This window comes from Eulemur rufifrons, chromosome 24, assembly GCF_041146395.1.
Source record: "Eulemur rufifrons isolate Redbay chromosome 24, OSU_ERuf_1, whole genome shotgun sequence".
Lineage (NCBI taxonomy): Eukaryota > Metazoa > Chordata > Mammalia > Primates > Lemuridae > Eulemur > Eulemur rufifrons.
This window is the reverse complement of record NC_091006.1, coordinates 30663393-30681123: the sequence shown is the minus strand read 5'-3', so window position 1 is coordinate 30681123 and position 17731 is coordinate 30663393. Positions and strand designations below refer to the sequence as shown.

At 37.2% G+C, this 17731-nt stretch overlaps 2 protein-coding genes across 3 annotated transcripts in view; one reads left to right on the top strand and one right to left on the bottom strand.

Moving 5' to 3' along the window:
• The window catches only part of PPAT (phosphoribosyl pyrophosphate amidotransferase), a 36269-nt gene extending 18682 nt beyond the window's left edge, over positions 1–17587 (bottom strand). For both annotated transcript variants that reach the window (XM_069456775.1, XM_069456776.1), the window contains exon 1: positions 17324–17587. In XM_069456775.1, the coding sequence (XP_069312876.1) occupies positions 17324–17451 (128 nt within the window). In that variant the 5' untranslated portion in view covers positions 17452–17587. The remainder of the gene's footprint in view (positions 1–17323) is intronic.
• The window catches only part of PAICS (phosphoribosylaminoimidazole carboxylase and phosphoribosylaminoimidazolesuccinocarboxamide synthase), a 35359-nt gene that overhangs the window by 4408 nt on the left and 13220 nt on the right, over positions 1–17731 (top strand). The window contains 5 exon segments of the mRNA XM_069456774.1: positions 3019–3453; positions 7756–7802; positions 7804–7837; positions 13367–13432; positions 14457–14581. Of these exon segments, the coding sequence (XP_069312875.1) occupies positions 3019–3453; positions 7756–7802; positions 7804–7837; positions 13367–13432; positions 14457–14581 (707 nt within the window).

The following is a 17731-nucleotide window of genomic DNA, read 5'->3' as shown; positions in this document are numbered from 1 at the left end:
AAAGTAGTCTTTGCCTCATTTTATGAAAGCCTATATAAAAATATCCAAACCATAAAACAAAGAAATCGAGGAAGGACTTCTTCCTTTTTTAAGGTTGGCATGCTTCTTTTATTTTATTGTTTTTTATTTTTTGTTTTTGAGACAGGGTCTTCCTCTGTCACCCAGGCTGGGGTGCAGTGGTGAGATCATAGTTCACTGCAGCCTCAAACTTCTGGCCTCAGGCAATCCTCCTGCCTCGGCCTCTTGAGTAGCTGGGCATGGTTCTTTTAATACCACATTTCTTAGTCCATTTAAGCATAATTTAGATTAATTTCTGGAAACTTCAGTATGTATCAATCAATTACATAAGATATATATAAACTCTAAGTTATCTGAACATATAAGCCAATAAAACAACATTTTCTGATTATCTCATTGCAGGACCCCTCTTTTATATTACTAGTATTATTTATCAATACCTACTATGTTAAAGCACCCAAGATACAAATACAAATAAAACACCTCATTTTAAAAATTAATTTAACTTGAAAACTAACCACAACCATCACTAGAAACTTACAAAATTATCAAACAATTCTAGAAGAAGTTCAAAATAAACCATACTAATGAGATGGAAAAACTAGATTCCTATTTATATACGTAAATATTTAAACCATATTATATAATTTTGCTAACAAAATTTGTCTATCACAAATTTATTTTCACAAATTAATCAAATTCAGCTAAAGCTATTAGCATTGTCAGTTATGCAAATCCAATTTTTATTTTCCTTAGTAGTTATTTCTAAAAGGAATTCTGTTCTCTTTCCAGGTAAAATGTCAGTTGCATTAGAAGATAAGGAAAACATCTCAGGAAATCCTTTAGTTTTGGTTTCTCATGTCAGACCAATGGAACTAGGTATAGTACAATGGGCCAAAAATATAATGAAACGGATCTAATTTCAAATTGGAACGTAAGATTGATTTCTAATCTAAGGAAATTGACAATTTTTCCTGATAAAAACACCTAGAATTTGTTTCCTCCCCCTTTTATTAACCTATATTGAAAAAAATCATTTCTAAAGCAAATGATTTCTTTACCAAATGTAAGTTTCCTAGAAATATTAGCTACTTTCCAACCTTTAATCTTTAAATATTAAAAGAAATCTGATGGCTAAACTTATACATAGTATAATGAACATGATCACTTTACTGTTCTGGGGGTCTAAGACAAACAGAATTTTACATCTGAAAGTAAATAATATCAGAGCCACAATGAGGTCAAGGATGGTTTTAGTCACCCAATTAATCAAACTCAATGAAAATCCCTTCTTCGCTTCTAATTTTTTACTGAAGCTAGAAGCAAAAAACCAAATAATAGAAAAACTTATGGCCGGGCATGGTGGCTCACGCCTGTAATCCTAGCACTCTGGGAGGCCATGGCAGGAGGATTGCTCGGGGTCAGGAGTTCGAGACTAACCTGAGCAAGAGTGAGACCCTGTCTCTACTAAAAAATAGAAAGAAATTAACCAGACAACTAAAAATATATATAGAAAAAATTAGCCGGGCATGGTGGCACATGCCTGTAGTCCCAGCTACTCGGGAGGCTGAGGCAGGAGGATTGCTTGAGCCTAAGAGTTTGAGGTTGCTGTGAGCTAGGCTGATGCCATGGCACTCTAGCCCAGGCAAGAGTGAGACTCTGTCTCAAAAAAAAAAAAAAAAACCTTATTTCTAACACAATAAGATAAAATGCTGAAAAGCATTTCAAAACAAAAACATTAAATATACCACAAAATAAAAACAACTTCCATCTCAAGTAAATGCTAGTGTTCTTTAATGACTTAAACTCATTATAGGCTGGGTGGATACATGCCTGTAATCCTAGCACTTTGAGAGACCACGGTAGGAGGATTGCTTGAGGCCAGGAATTCAAGACCAGCCTGAGCAAGAGTGAGACCCCACCTCTACAAAAAATAGAAAAATCAGCCAGGCGTGGTGGTACAAGGCTATAGTCCCCAGCTACTCGGGGGGTGAGGCAAGAGAATCCTTCGAGCCCAGAAGTTGGAGGTTGCAGTGAGCTATGATGATGCCACTGCGCTATCTAGCCTGGGCAACAGAGCAAAAACCCTGTCTCAAAAAAAATAAAATAAAATATCATTAACTCATTATAGATGTTGGGATCTGTACTACCTTTTAATTAAATATGAACATGAAATCTGGGAAAAATATAAGAAAATGTAGTTGTTAAAATAACCAACATGTCAGGTAATGTCATTAACATAAATGAATTACAAAACTGTGCTAAAGACCAAACATGAAGGCACATAGCATATTAAAGGATTTATAACTAAGTGGAGACATACTGCCTATGAACAAGGCATTATGAAATTTCTCTACTATTAAAAGAACATAATAAGTACCTCACTTAAAATGGCATTTAGTCTTTCTCTAATTTTCACAGGGAGTAAGCACTGGTGGTTGTGTGTGGCTCTTCCAAGCCCTCTGCTCATGAGTAGCCTTGGTTCTCAACCCTGACTACACACTAGGTTCACGATCTGGGGCTGAGAGATGAGGGAGGCACTGTAGTAGTGTTTTTAAGAGCTCCCTAAGAGATTCCAATATGTAGCCAATGGAAATCATTAAAGAAAAAGGGAAGAAGTTAAATTGTTCACACCTGTCTGATCTGAAAACAAAAATTATCTACAGTAAGCCATTTTCTTACGCAATTACTGCTTTCTATTAAGTAAATATTATATACCCCACATACTAAAGGAGTGGGATGGAGGAGAAAGAAATTATATAGAAAAAAAGAGAATCAAAATGTGACTAAAAACACAACTTTATTAAAGCCAGTCACAGTCATGATAATGAACAGATTCAGGTTCTGTACTTCTTTTCCCCATTAGTTTAAGAGAAAAGCTAAGCTATGATTTGTTATTCCGTCTCCTATGGAGAAAATTACTTTTTGAAATAATGTTGCACCCAATTATCTATCTTGTCTGATGTATGTAATCCATATATATCTCCCCACCTGATGCAGGTATCTCTACGTCAGTCATGGAACCCCCTAATAATTCAACTTTTATTCCAACTGTAGCAAATGAAGGAGGAAAACACTGGACTATGCCAGAAGTCAGGGCTCTAATAGACATCTGGTCTGATAAAAGCATACAACAACAACTAGAGGGAACAGTGAGAAATAAAAGGATATTTGAACAAATTGCTGCCAAGCTTCAGAAGTTTGGAATAGAGAGAGACTGGAAGCAGTGCAGAACAAAGTATAAAAACCTAAAACATGAATACAAGATTGTAAGAACAGCTCAAGACCTAGGCGTGACTAAGAGTATGAAATTTTTCACGGAGTTGGATGCAATTCTGGGACACAATGAAACAGAAAAATCACAAGAACAGGAATCCCAAGATGGAGAACAAGTCACAGAATGTGCCAGTGTAAAAATGGAAGAGTACCAGACAGGTAGGAAGGTGAAGAAAAGTAATCTTAACATTGTGTTACATCATACACGTTGAGTATCCTGTTTTCGAAATCCTTGAAACCAGAAGTGTTTCTGATGTAGAATTTTTTTTTTATTTTGGAATACTTGCATATATATACTGAGATATCTTGGGGATGGGACCCAAGTCTAAACATGAAATTTATCTGTTTCATACACACCTTATACACATAGGCTGAAGGTAATTTTATACAATATTTTTAATAATTTTGTGCATAAAACAAAATTTTGACTGTGTTTTGACTACATCCCATCACATGAGGTAAAGTGGGAAATTTTCCATTTGTGGTATCATGTTAGTGCTCAAAAAGGTACAGATTTTGGAGGATTTCAAATAAGGGATGCTCAATCTGTATTGAAAATATTCAGTAGCATAAGATGAATACAATCTAAGTTAAACAGGCTTCATTACATGCTACTCAACAAGCTAGTTGATGAATTTATTATGAAACAGATTTAATGTATTTTTGGTCTCCTCCAGAACATAAAAAGCAGTACAAAGTTATATGAAGGGAAATAAAATTGGATTTCCAGAATAAAGTTTAAAACAGATCAATTTTAAAAAAGCAAATATGCAACCTAAGATGGCAGAATTTAAAGTAAGTTTTCATACTATTAGTAATTGTGATAAAACTGAGTAAATAGAAAAAGGGGATTGAAAAACTTGAAATACAAAACCCATGAGAATGCCTTGAAAGTGGAAAGTTTTTCCAGGACACATCACTAAGTTCTTTAATATAAATTTAACCCAAAGGATTGTGATACAGTATATACACACAAAGACATGATAGCACAAAATAAACTGAATGAGTTCTAGACCAGGAGTCTGGAAATCAAAGTTCTAACTTAGTCTCTACGGAACCTTGAAGCAACCAAGTGTCTTCTCTAGACCTAACTCTAAGATGGGGACAAGACAGTTTTGAAGATCTCTACTGACCATAATGTTTCTAGATTTTATTACCTGGCTTAAATGATGCAGTCCTAATTCTGAGAGTATGAGTTTGTGTCTGGGGAAGAGAAAGGGGAATGATAGTTAAGATTGGGAAATGCCAGTGAGAGTCTCAAATTTCACTGGTGGACAATATACCTCTGCCCCAATTAAAATTAAAATGTAAGATGACTAAAGTAGCCCAACAGCCGTGGGACAGTATGTTCATATAGTCATGCTGGAGAGGCAGCTGAAGATGATTCCATTAGTTATTTTTTTTTTTTTTTTTTTTTTTTTTTGAGACAGAGTCTCACTCTGTTGCCCAGGCTAGAGTGAGTGCCGTGGCGTTAGCCTAGCTCACAGCAACCTCAAACTCCTGAGCTCAAGCGATCCTCCTGTCTCAGCCTCCCGAGTAGCTGGGACTACAGGCATGCGCCACCATGCCCGGCTAATTTTTTCTATATATATTTTTAGCTGTCCATATAATTTCTTTCTATTTTTAGTAGAGGTGGGGTCTCGCTCTTGCTCAGGCTGGTCTCGAACTCCTGAGCTCAAACGATCCGCCCACCTCGGCCTCCCAGAGTGCTAGGATTACAGGCGTGAGCCACCGCGCCCGGCCGATTCCATTAGTTATATGTCAGAAGACCTAAGACAAAAACAAACAAGGGTAGGGAATCTAACTCATGGAAAAGCAAACAATCACATTTAGTATCAGGTTCACTCTAAAAGGAAAATAAAACATTATAGTTTAGAACATAATTCTGAAAGTGAATAAAAAACAACTATATATTTCCCTGTGTTCATATAGTCATTGCTGGAGAGACAACTGAAGATGGAATGGTCAGTAACAAGTCAGAAGATGCAGGAGATACAGATATAAAACAAAGTCCTGACACAGGTAAAATAATATATATATATATATTTTGGTGTGTGACATAATAAATACATAAGATGCTATTATAAGATGTTGGTACGGACTGAATCGTGTCCCCAGGAAATTCATGTGTTGAAGCCCTAACCCCCAATGCGGTAGTATTTAGACATAGGGCCTTTGAAGGATAATTAGGTTTAGATGAGGTGCCCTCATGATGGGTTTTAGATTTTATTATATATATAAAATAATAGATGATATAATACCTAAAATGTTATATTATGAAGTACTATTGGATAATTCTCATATTTACAAAATACATAAATGGAAGGTGGAAATTCTTAATGAAAGTAAGGTTTCCTATGGCTGGTTTTCTCAAATTGTAGCAACATCAGCATCAAGTGAGAACTTATTCAAAAACTCTGGGCTTGGGGCCAGGAATCTGTTTTAACAAGTCCTCCAGATGATTATGATGCATGCCAGTTTAAGAACCACTGCCCTATGGTATAGGGTACTAAGGGTGCGGAGGTTGAGAAGAGTTTGTGCTTCCTATCTGATGATTTGCCTCTTCCACACAAACCAAAATTGGGGAAGGGGGGTACCAACCCCCCAAGGAGAAGCCTAGAGTTGTTAAAAAGACCTTGTACATACAGTCTCAATCCAAAGCTTCATAGAGCCTTGGAAAATGTTAAAGATCAATATTGACATAACAAACTAGGTAATCAAATTCCCCACACTCTAGGCCAACTTCTTTCTTTGATTTATCAGGACAGATTCTGTGCATGTTAGGTTTCAGAGGGCATCACAGCAATGGCATTTGTCATTAAGAGTTGAAAATCAGATTATTACAATATTTAATAAGAAAAATTTCCATTAAAAAAGTGACAAGCTTGAGTATTTTAAAGATTTTACCCTGCTAGTCCTCTGGAAAACTCACTTAAGTACAATAACTCAAGGCAATTTTTTATATGTAAAAGGTAAAGATTAAGTCAGATGTACAAGTTTTTTTATATGTTTACATGGTAATTTGGAATATATTTAGAAAATATGAAACAGGACAAATTTACAGTCATTCTAGAAATCACATATGATATTTTAAACTTTCACATGAAAATAAAAAGCAAAGATACAAACCCACAAGAATCCAAGCAGCTAAATACATATTTTAAAAAACTAGGCAAGGATTTTAAGCACACCTACAATATATAACTATTGATTCACAAATCACCACTCCACTATTTAGAAGAGTGTAGTATTGCAGTATAATATGGATATATATCTTCAGAGGGAAAAAAAAGTATATCAGATATTCTTGCTTTAAAAAAAAAACTCACAACAACAAAGTGATGGATATTTTCAGGTAACAATAGGTTATCTCATTTTAATTTTACATATTTCACTAATGAAATTTTGTAATTGGAGTTGCTATTGCTTCACACTGTTAACTTTGACATCTGGTCATAAAACTGATTCTCAAAAGTACTTCCTTTCCTATCTTAAATGTATGCTATAAGTCATAAGCTTCTCCTTCTTATTTCAAATAAAATTCCAGCTAGAGCTATAGACCCCTTGGATTCTACATAACTAGATTCATTCCCAATTTGGAATTTCCGGGAGTTTTTTTTTTTTTTTTTAGTGACAGTGTTTAACTTTGTTGACCAGACCAGAGTGCAGTGGTATCACAATTCACTGCAATCTCAAACTTCTGGGCTCAAGAGATCCTCCTGCCTCAGCATCCAAGGTAGCTAGGAATACGAGCACATGGTACCACATCTGGATAAATTTTTTTTTTTTAGTAGAGAGAGGGCTCGGGAGGCCGAAGCAGAAGGATCGCTTGAGCTCAGGAGTTCAAGACCAGCCTGAGCAAGAGTGAGACCCCCCATCTATCCTAAAAATAGAAAAAATTAGCTGGGTGTGGTGGCACACACCTGTAGTTCCAGCTACTCAGGAGGCTGGCGGCAGAAGGATCACTTGAGCCCAGGAGTTTGAGGTTGCTGTGAGTTAGGCTAATGCCACGGTACTCCAGCCCCACCATCAGAGTGAGATTGTGTCTCAAAAAAAAAAAAAAAAGAAGAAGAAGAAAAAGAAATACCACATTGGTCATCTAAGAATAATCCTAAAACTGCCTATTTTCCTTTTGGCTGTAATAAAACATATTTCCAAAATTAAAATTTTCACTATCCCCATAATTTAAAAAATTAGCAATGAGATGACCAGCAGGGGGCATTAAAGTATCTATTGTTACTATCTCAAAAGGTATGCCAAGAATCATGTTTTCTCTAATTATTTCTTTCAACAGTCCAAAATTTGGAAAAAATTTTCTTTAAACATGGACTATTTAAACACCTTTGTATACTTTGCATGCAATTCGGATAATCTTTGCAGTGAAATTATTACATGAATTAATGCACTTTAGTCATATGAAACACCATACTACTGAGGACTTTTTTCATTTTAACCCAATAGAAGATCCAGATAGAGAACTGATTGCTAAAGTTTCGGAAAACCCAAGAACTATTATACAAATGTAAAAAAAGCTCAGATGTAGGTAAGCTGCTAAACTTAAATATAGGCAACTTATTAATTATAAAGGGATGATTTTTCTAATTCATACTGTTGATAATATTTCAATAAACTTTTTAAGAAGCTGTGGCATAATAAAGAATGTATCTGGTTTTGGTCCCCTATTCCTGGCACAGAGCATCAAAAACTTTTGGAATTTCCAGTGATAGAAGCATCTTTGCTGTGTTAATGAGGCCACTCAAGGTGGGTTCCCAGATAGCTTCAGGAAGGAAGCTGTCACCAGAAAGCCCAACAATGTGATTAGGGGGTTGGAACATTGACTCAGCCTGACCTCCAGGGACAGGCACAGGACTGCAGGTCCACTTCAGTCTATGGCCAATGATTTAATCAATCATGCCAACAAAAACTCTGGCTTAGAGGAGCTTCCTAGTTGGTGATGTGTTCTGATTCCACGTGGAGAGGACCTGGAAGTTCAGTGCAGCACAGTTCTTAGCTCCTTTACAACTTCCCACAGGTATCACCGCATTAACCTCTACACTTGACCTGCCTACACTTTATCTCCCTTTCCAATTCTTACACTCCAGCAACACTTCTTTTTTGAGATATTATTTACTACCATCAAATTCATCCCATTAACTCTGTGGTTTTTAGTATACTCATAGAGTCAGAGAACAATCACCACCTTATCCAATTTTGGAACATTTTGATCACTCCAAAAAGAAACCCATATCCATTAGTAGACATTGAACAGCTTGATCACACCTTTGCAGGCCCTGGCAACCACTAACCTATCTACTCTATTTTTATGGATTTGCCTATTCTGGACATTTCATATAAATGGTATCATACAATATGTGGCTTCTTTTATTAGTGTAAGGTTTTCAAGGTTCATCCATGTTCTAACACATACCAGTACTTCATTCTTTTTTATGGCTGAATAATATACCATTTTATGGATATACCATATTTTGTTTTCCACTCATCAGTTGATTGGCTTTTGGGTTGTTTCTACTTTTTGGCTCTTATGAATACTGTTGCTATGAACATTCAGGTACAAGTTTTGAATTTTTTCCATTTGGTAAAATACATATAACATAAAATTTACCATTTTACCCATTTTTAAATGTACATTCACATTGTTATGCAAACATCACCACTCTCCATCTCTAGAACTTTTTCATCATCCCAAATCAAAATTTCTGTACCCATTAAACAGCAATTCCCCATTCCCCTCTCTCCCTAGTTTGTGGTAACCACTATTCTACTTTCTGTCTCTATGAATTTGACTACTTTAGGTATCACATATACTAATAAAGGGAATCATACAATGTTTGTCTGTTGGGGCTGGCTTATTTCACTGGGCATAACATCATCAAGGTTCACCCATGTTGCAGTATATATCAGAATTTTCTTCCTTTTAAGGCTGAATAATATTCCATTCTGTGTATATACCACATTTTGTTTATCTGTTCATCCGGTTGATGTCATTTGGGTTGTTGCTACCTTTTGGCTACTGTGAATAATGCTGCCATGAACAGGGATGTAAAAACAACTGTTTGAGTTTTTGTTTTCAATTCTTTTGGGTACATACCAAGAAATGGAATTGTTGGATCATATGGTAACTTAAGTTTAATTTTTTAACGAACCACCATACTGTTTTTCCACAGCAGGTACAGATTTTTATGTGAACATGTTTTCAATTCTTTCGGGTATATATACCTAGGAGTGTAATTGCTTGGTTATATGGTTATCTATGCTTAAACTTTTTGAGGAACTATCTGTTTTCTATAGTTGACTGAACCATTTTAAATTCCAACCAGCATCTTTTAAAAATTAAATCCAACAAGACTGACTTAGTCAAACATATTTTCAAATTTCCACGAGGTATCAGGCTACTTGGGAGGGTGAAGCAAGAAGATTGGTTGAGCTCAAGAGTTCGAGACCAGCCTGGACAACATAACAAGACCCAGTCTCAAAAAAAAAAAAAAAAAAAAAAAATCCATGAGGCCTGAAAAATTATTCAGAATTAAAACCTAGTAGAATTTAAATGACAGTAACTCACTATTGGAAAGCTGCTGAGTATACCCTTCCCCACCACACCTCCTCTGCTACACATCGCTTGCCAAGCCCACTTACTGGCTATAGCAGCTTTCGTTGACGTTTTCATAAGGTATCCCAGAGCAGTATCATTCTCTCTTTTTTATCTTTAATATATAAAGAATTTTTAATTTTTTCCAGACAGGCAAAGTATCTCTACTTTCCTCAAAAGTCCAGGTTAACAATCTATTATGCTAGCATATTTAGTTTTGTTGCAGTAAACCGGATACAGATAATCTTCAGTATTCACAGATTCCATGTTTGTGAATTTACAAATGTAACTGCAACAGCAAAATCAACACTTTAGGGGCATTCAGGGCCATTCAGAGAGCAGCAAAAAATTTCTTTATATGTATTGCAATAAGGATCATTCTTACTTACAATGAGGATCAAATAATAATAGACAGAAGAGCTCTTTGTCAAGCACTAAAATGTAACAATGAAAGATGTTACCCAATTGGGTCCAAAAGTGCTGTCATACTTCCCAGTATAGTATACTGCCTTGTAACTTTAAAACAGAATACTTCCAGGATTTTGAAGGAGATAAGTCTCACAAGGCCATTTTAAAATTTGGTTAAAGATGGCAAATATTCTTGGCTTTAAGTTTAAAAGTTTTAATGCTAGAATCCAACCCTACTAGTTTTTCAGCACAATCTTGCATTGCAAAGTAGGTTAGAATTTTGTAAATAACAAATTTCAATTGCTGTTATGTGTTTTGGCAGAGGAAGACTCTGTAATTATTGCCTCAGAAGAGGTGGACAGCCCCACAGCACCACAAAGTATCACTGGGTCAAGTACAGGGTCTAAGTTGTTGAATTTTAAATGTTATGTTGATATTTAAATCTAACTTACCTTAAGTAGTTATAGTGAAGATCTCTATTGCGTATTGCTCAAACTGCTTCCTTATGATACCTGAATTGGTATTCCCACTTTTTACTAAAAACGTTGTTTTGCACTTTTTACTAAAAGAAATTCCTACTTCTTACTAAAAGAAATTAAGTAAACATTTGGGACTCTCCATAGTCATAAACATCCAATAAATCACCTATTGATGAAAAGCAGTTAAATTATTCTCACTAGTATCAGGGAGTAGTCTGCCTTATAATTTTTAGAATATATTGTTTGAATGTGGAGGTAAAAACATTTTTTGACCCTCATATTGAAATTATTGGCTGGGAGCAGTGGCTCACGCCTGTAATTCTAGCATTCTAGGGTGGCCAAGGCGGGAGGATTGCTCGAGGTCAGGGGTTTGAGACCAGCCTGCCCAAGAGTGAGACCCAGTCTCTACTAAAAAATAGAAAGAAATTAGCCGGACAACTAAAAATATATAGAAAAAATTAGCTGGGCATGGTGGTGCATGCCTGTAGTCCCAGCTACTCGGGAGGCTGGGACGGTAGGATTGCTTGAGCCCAGGAGTTTGAGGTTGCTGTGAGCTAGGCTGACACCAGGGCACTCTAGCCTGGGCAACAGAGTGAGACTCTGTCTCAAAAAAAAAAAGAAAGAAAGAAAGAAATTATTATAATTCTCAGTGCTTTATGTCAATCTAGGTATTTTAAGTGAATGGCATTCAAATATAAGATTTACATCTGTAAGTTTGAATAAGTCATGTTAATTTATAGGTAATCATATTCCTTTAAAATATGCTAAAAGTCACTTAAAGATCATCAACAGTGAGCAACACAGAGGCTGGGAAACACTGGTGTGATAATGAGGTCGGAGCATTGATACAAATATGGTCTGATGAAAAAATTAAGCAAATGCTTGAAGGGGCCACAAGAAACAAAGACATATATGAGGAAACTGCCAGAAGACTAATGCAGTTTGGAATAGACAGAGACTGGAAACAATGTCCTACTAAATTTAAAAGTTTAAAATATGAATATAGAGTTTTATAAAAGAAAAATGGCAACCCTCAAAAAGAAATGAGGTTTTATGAGGAAGCTGACTGTACCCTAAGAGGACCAACTCTCAGAACTGCCAAATAGAAACATGGTAACGTTGGAACTGACTTTAACAAAAAAAATTCTATAAACTTTTCTCTTCACATTTTAATTTAGCAAGAAAAATTTTCTTTAAAAATAAAATTCTGAGCACAGTGGCTCATGCCTGTAATCCCAGCACTTTGGGAGGCCGAGGAGGATCGCTTAAAGCCAGGAGTTCAAGACCAGCCTGGGCAACATAGCAAGACCCTGTGTCTCTACAAAAAATTTAAAAATTAGCCAGGCATGGTGGTGTCTGCATGTGGTCCCAGCTACTCAGTAGGCTGAGGTGGAAGGATAGCCTGAGCCTATATGTTGAGCTATGATCGTGCCACGGCACTCCAGTCTAAGTGCTCAAAGAAAAAAAAATCCTAACACGATTGTATGTTCAAATGACCTTAAAAAATATTAGAAAATACATATTTAATTTAAGAGTTTCAACTTTTTTTAAACTTTATACCAAAATATTTCTAATTCTTCAACTCATTCATTACCCATACAATTGCTTAATGTTATTATTTTAGTACACTTGAATGCTTGAAAACTAATGTATTTCAAATACATGATGATTCTTTTCCTATTTTTTTTTTTTTTTTAAAAAACAACAGTTTCATATTTTTTTTCCCCACCCCCCCCTTTCCCGAGTCAGCACCTTCAAGTGTTACCACTCCCCAGCCGGTGCGCAATGCACTCATTGTGTAGGCATACCCCCATCCCCTCCCCCACCCCCCACCTCAGTCTGATGTCCAATTGGTGTCGTTCCCAGATTTGTATTTAGGTGATGATCAGGGAAACCAATTTTCTGGTAAGTACATGTGATGCTTGTTTTTCCATTCTTGGGATACTTCACTTAATATAATGGGTTCCAACTCTCTCCAGGAGAACCATAGAGATGTCGTATCTTCATCATTCCTTATAGCTGAGTAATATTCCATGGTATACATATACCACAGTTTACTAATCCAATCATGTATTGATGGGCATTTGGGTTGTTTCCACATCTTTGCTACTGTGAATTGTGCTGCTATAAACATTCGGGTACATGTGTCTTTGTTACAGAATGACCTTTTTTCCTTTGGGTATATGCCCAGTAATGGGATTGCTGGGTCAAATGGCAGGTCTACTTGAATCTGTTTAAGATACCTCCATACTGCTTTCCACAGGGGTTGCACTAGTTTGCAGTCCCACCAGCAGTGTATTAGTGTTCCTGTCTCTCGACACCCACGCCAACATGTGTTGTTTTGGGTTTTTTTGATAAAGGCCATTCTCACTGGGGTTAAGTGATATCTCATTGTGGTTTTGATTTGCATTTCCCTGATGATTCAAGATGTTGAACACTTTTTCATATGTTTGTTAGCCATTTTTATATCTTCTTTTGAAAAATTTCTATTCATGTCCTTTGCCCACTTTTTGATAGGGTTGCTTGATTTTTTCTTGCTGATTTTCCTGAGTTCTAAATCTTTTCCTATGTTTTTAAGAATTATTTGAAGGTCACATCAAAAGCCAAGGAACTTTGAGCCTCAAGAGAAAAGCACATGAAGATGGTAAGAGCCACAGAAATGTGAAAAGCTTTTGTTGCTGTTTCCTGATAACAGAGATACTTATTCCTGTCCTTGATAAATTAGACTAAATGTTATTATTTATGAACTGTGTGTGAGCAAGGAATGCTGAGAAATAATTTATTTCATAGCTTATTAAGAGTGAAAGCAACACTGAAAGTAAATATAAACTTTCCTAGAGTTAGATAACTATACAGTTATCATGAACCTTTAAATTATACTTGACAGTGATTGTTATCAGAAGACAGATGTAAAAAGAAAGAAAAACCTACAAATTAATACATTCTGAATTTTGGTTTTCTCCGAAGGTATCATTCTGAACCCACTGAATTTAAGCATTGAACCTTAAAATATATGTCTAGTCCAACAGATGAGAAAACAGACTCAGAAATTAGGAGACTTGCCCAAGATTAAACTAGTGTTACTAGGAAAGCTAGGACTAGATTTTAGGTTGTAATATTAAGAAGCTCTTCCCAAAATTGACCAGAATGACAAAGCAGTGGTAAATTTGAGACTTCCAGGGTGGGCAGGTAAATTCTGCTTTAGACTAAGGCAAAAAGCAAAGTTTTAAGAGATATTTATAAATGGAAGAATTGAAAACATTTATGGCTTTAAATTGAGAATCACTGATTATAAAAGTAATTGAATTGAAAGTCTTTCAAAATCAAAGACGAGAACAATTTGCAGGTAGAGTTCTAAAGTAAGTCTCTTCCTCAAACCAAAAATCACTTGGCTTAGATATATAGAATAAGGGGGTATAAAAGTAAAACACTAGAAGAATATTACATATTTGGTCATTTTCACTAAAAGATGAAAATCAAAATAACGTAAGATATCCCCAGCCTTAATTTGGCAGACCAAAGCCAGTTCTCTGACAACCTACTCCTCCATTCTCCACGATAGTAAATGAAGATAACTGGTAACTAATTCCATACAGGTTTGTCTGAGTACATCTCTTTGTCTTTGTCACAAGTGCTTTTCTAGTGATACTCTTATATACTGTTTGCAGAACCAGTGTCTGTATCTCTTAAGAAAACTGCGTCTGAGATCAGTACAAATCAGTTTCCTCAAAGCATAACAGAACCAAAAGATGCTACACAATGTTTCTGCAGACAGGAAACCCAACTTCCTCAGGTAAATTGCATAAGTTGTTAGAAGAGGTATGAAAATGTTTTATCAGTTGTAAGGTTCAATTACTAACCTAAGGAAGTGATAATTTACTGAAGAGAAAGACATGCTCATCTTCTAACTAATCATGGAAAGGCTAACTAGCCGATTCATGGGATAAACCTATGAAATTTTAGTAATTTCTTCAGTGGAATCTTCTAATGTGTTCATGCCATTCTAGACTCCATAAATGGAGACTATGGTTTAAAGATGAAAATGTTTGTTTTGAGAGGGGGTGTCTGGTTTGTTCAGAACTCTACAAACTACTGAACTGATGTTTCTAGGATCAAAGCAACATTTGGTGATTATATGAATCTGGCATGAACAACACCCACAAACATGCATGCACAGCTTACAGCTAAGAGGACAACTAGTAAAACATTGAAAATTCCCTGACTGAAAGCAGAGCTCTGGAATAAGTCTGCAAATAATCCGAACTACTAAAAAGAGGTAGTATTTCTGGATGAACCCATCTGGATTAAGTATCCAGTGCATAACTGTTTAGTAATTTATACTCCATTTGTTTTTATATGAAACACATATTATAACTCTCAGGTATTCTGTTTATCTCTGGGACTAAAAATTTTTAGATCAGATTATGTCTAAGGGGGAAAAAAAAAGATCTAAATACAAAGCAAAAGTGATCAAATATCACCTTCTTCTAGATTCCATGTTTTAAGAAGATAAGATCCATTTTCTTTTCCTTTTTATTTTTTTGTTGATGGGATATCACTGTGTTTCCCAGGCTGGTCTCAAACTCCTAGCCTCCAGCAATCCTCCTGCCTAGGCCTCCCAAAGATAAGATCCCTTTTCAACACCAAAGTCTCCTAACAAAGACTTATTTGGTCATATAAGCAGGCTAATAGTATCCATTTAATACTGCTCTACTACTACACAATCACTTCTCTATTGCCCTTATCTTGTATTATCTACTCTCATAATTCTTTCACAGAACAGTAACTGTAGAAAATAGGTACATGTAACTAAGAATCAAGTTACAGTCCTTTGGGAAAAAAAAAGGGGGGGGGAATACACCATAACCGTATATACCAAGTATTTTTCCTCAACTGAGTATTAGAATTCCAATTAGTGCTACCATCTAAGTGAAAAAAAAAAAAAAAAACTTTAAATCGGCTCCTTTTTCTTCAGGCATAGGTTTAAAGGGGAGGAGAGTAGGAGATGAAAAGAACTTTCTGAGTAATTTTGGCTAAAAAAGGAAATATAATTAAGAAAAAAAAATTCAAGGTCAGTTCATGTATTTCCCACAGACTACCAGGCAACTCTAAAGATCCCTAGATTCCCTTCCCACCCCCATGACATAATATCCAAAATTACTTCTAAGAATGTTATAAACTAATGTTGCTCTTGGAACTACCACATAATCAGATTTTAATTTCTCCTTGGATTATGTATCAAATCCTCTCAATAAATGTTTTATAAAACAAGAAATCTATATGATCAACCCACAATTATCCAAGATTGGAGTTATTCAAGTTAAAAGTATTCTTTTTAATTAATCCCAGATTCTGAGTTACTCTCAACTCTTTAGTAAACAAGATACACAAAATGTGGAACTGAAATTCAAGTATTTGGGGACCCTGAAAACAGGAAAAAGACTATTAATTTAAGTTTGGTTGAAGGAAAGCTAATCATTTGTAATGCATTTATGCATGTTGCACCCATATTGCTGATAAGTGTTATTACCAAGTTCCTTAACAAGTTGTTGCTACTATATTCCCTTATGGAAACTTTGCAATATTTTCAGTGATAGTGTCAAACCTAGGTTTGTATTTCTTACCCCAGTGGAATAATTTACACCTACTTCCAGTTAGGTCCGGTAGTAAGAAAATCATGGAAGCAAGTTTGTTTTTGGTTTTTGTTTTTAACTCCAAGGGATCTTCCAATTTTTCAAAGTCAATGTGTATCTTGACATACAGACATTACACCCCTTGCCCCCTTTGAAAGAAGAGAACTACTTTTTGGCATCTTACTACAAACGTTTTCATTCATTATGTAAAGCGTTTACCAATGAATCTTTTCCAGATGCACTATTCCCTGTGGTTGGTTTATTTTCACTTAATTTATATGAGGTCTACCACCGGCAGATCCTCTGAACACCAATTAGTCCTGTTTCCCCGGGTCTAAACTCTAGGAGCCCCAAGTTCTCATAGCTCTGACTGCTTTCAAACCCACAATCTGCTCAGTAGCTCTGCCCTTGCAAACAAAAGCTTGTCGTGGTTGGAGGGCCCGCGCGAAAACCTTAAGGTGTTGCAGGACTTTGATGTAGGACCAGCACCAGCCGCCACCCCACACGAGCCTACCCCAAGGCCAGCTCCAGGCTCAGGGAGATTAGAAGGGGTAGGCAGTCGGGGAGGAGCCCTGACCCGGCTAGACCAAGCTCACCAGAGCCTTACAAACTGGCCAGACTCAACAAGGATGCGTAGACCCGGGGGGAGGGGGAGAGCCCCTAAAGGGCATTAGAGGTTGGGAGAATGAGTGGGACAGGCTAAAATCCACGGAGGCAAGGTGCCCCTCGCGCACGCCTTGGCAGGCTGGTCGATGCCATAGGCAGGTACGGGTCCAGGTAAGAGAGGTCCGTCCTCCTGGCGCTCGGGTGCACACGAAACCGCCAACTCTGACCGCGGGAAGCGGCTTGGGGAGATGTGGAAGCACACCCTCCGCCACCCCACCCCTCACCCTGTTGCTCACCGGTGCTGCAGCCCCACGAGTCCCAGAGTGATCACATGCGGCACATCTAGCTGAGCGGGCCACTCTCCTGAGGCGATGCACCCGAACACGCCACACTCCTCTCGGATCCCCAATTCCTCCAGCTCCATGTCGCCGCCGAAAACACGTGGAGGGACCTGTCGCCGCGGCCGAGATCCAAGCACCAACCAGCTGCCGGCTCGGCCCGTACGTCCTAGAGGCTCCCGCAAGCCGCTTCCTCCGTGGCGGCTAGAGACCCCAGCTACTGCGGCGGCGCGTGCTTTCCCTGAGGAGGCGTGACTAGCCCGCCCCCGACGGCCCGCCCCCTCCGGGCCCACCAATGAGCGAGGGCGAAGGGGGAGGCTCCGCGGCTGAGGGGAGGAGTCACGGATTCCCGAGGGGGTGGAGCCA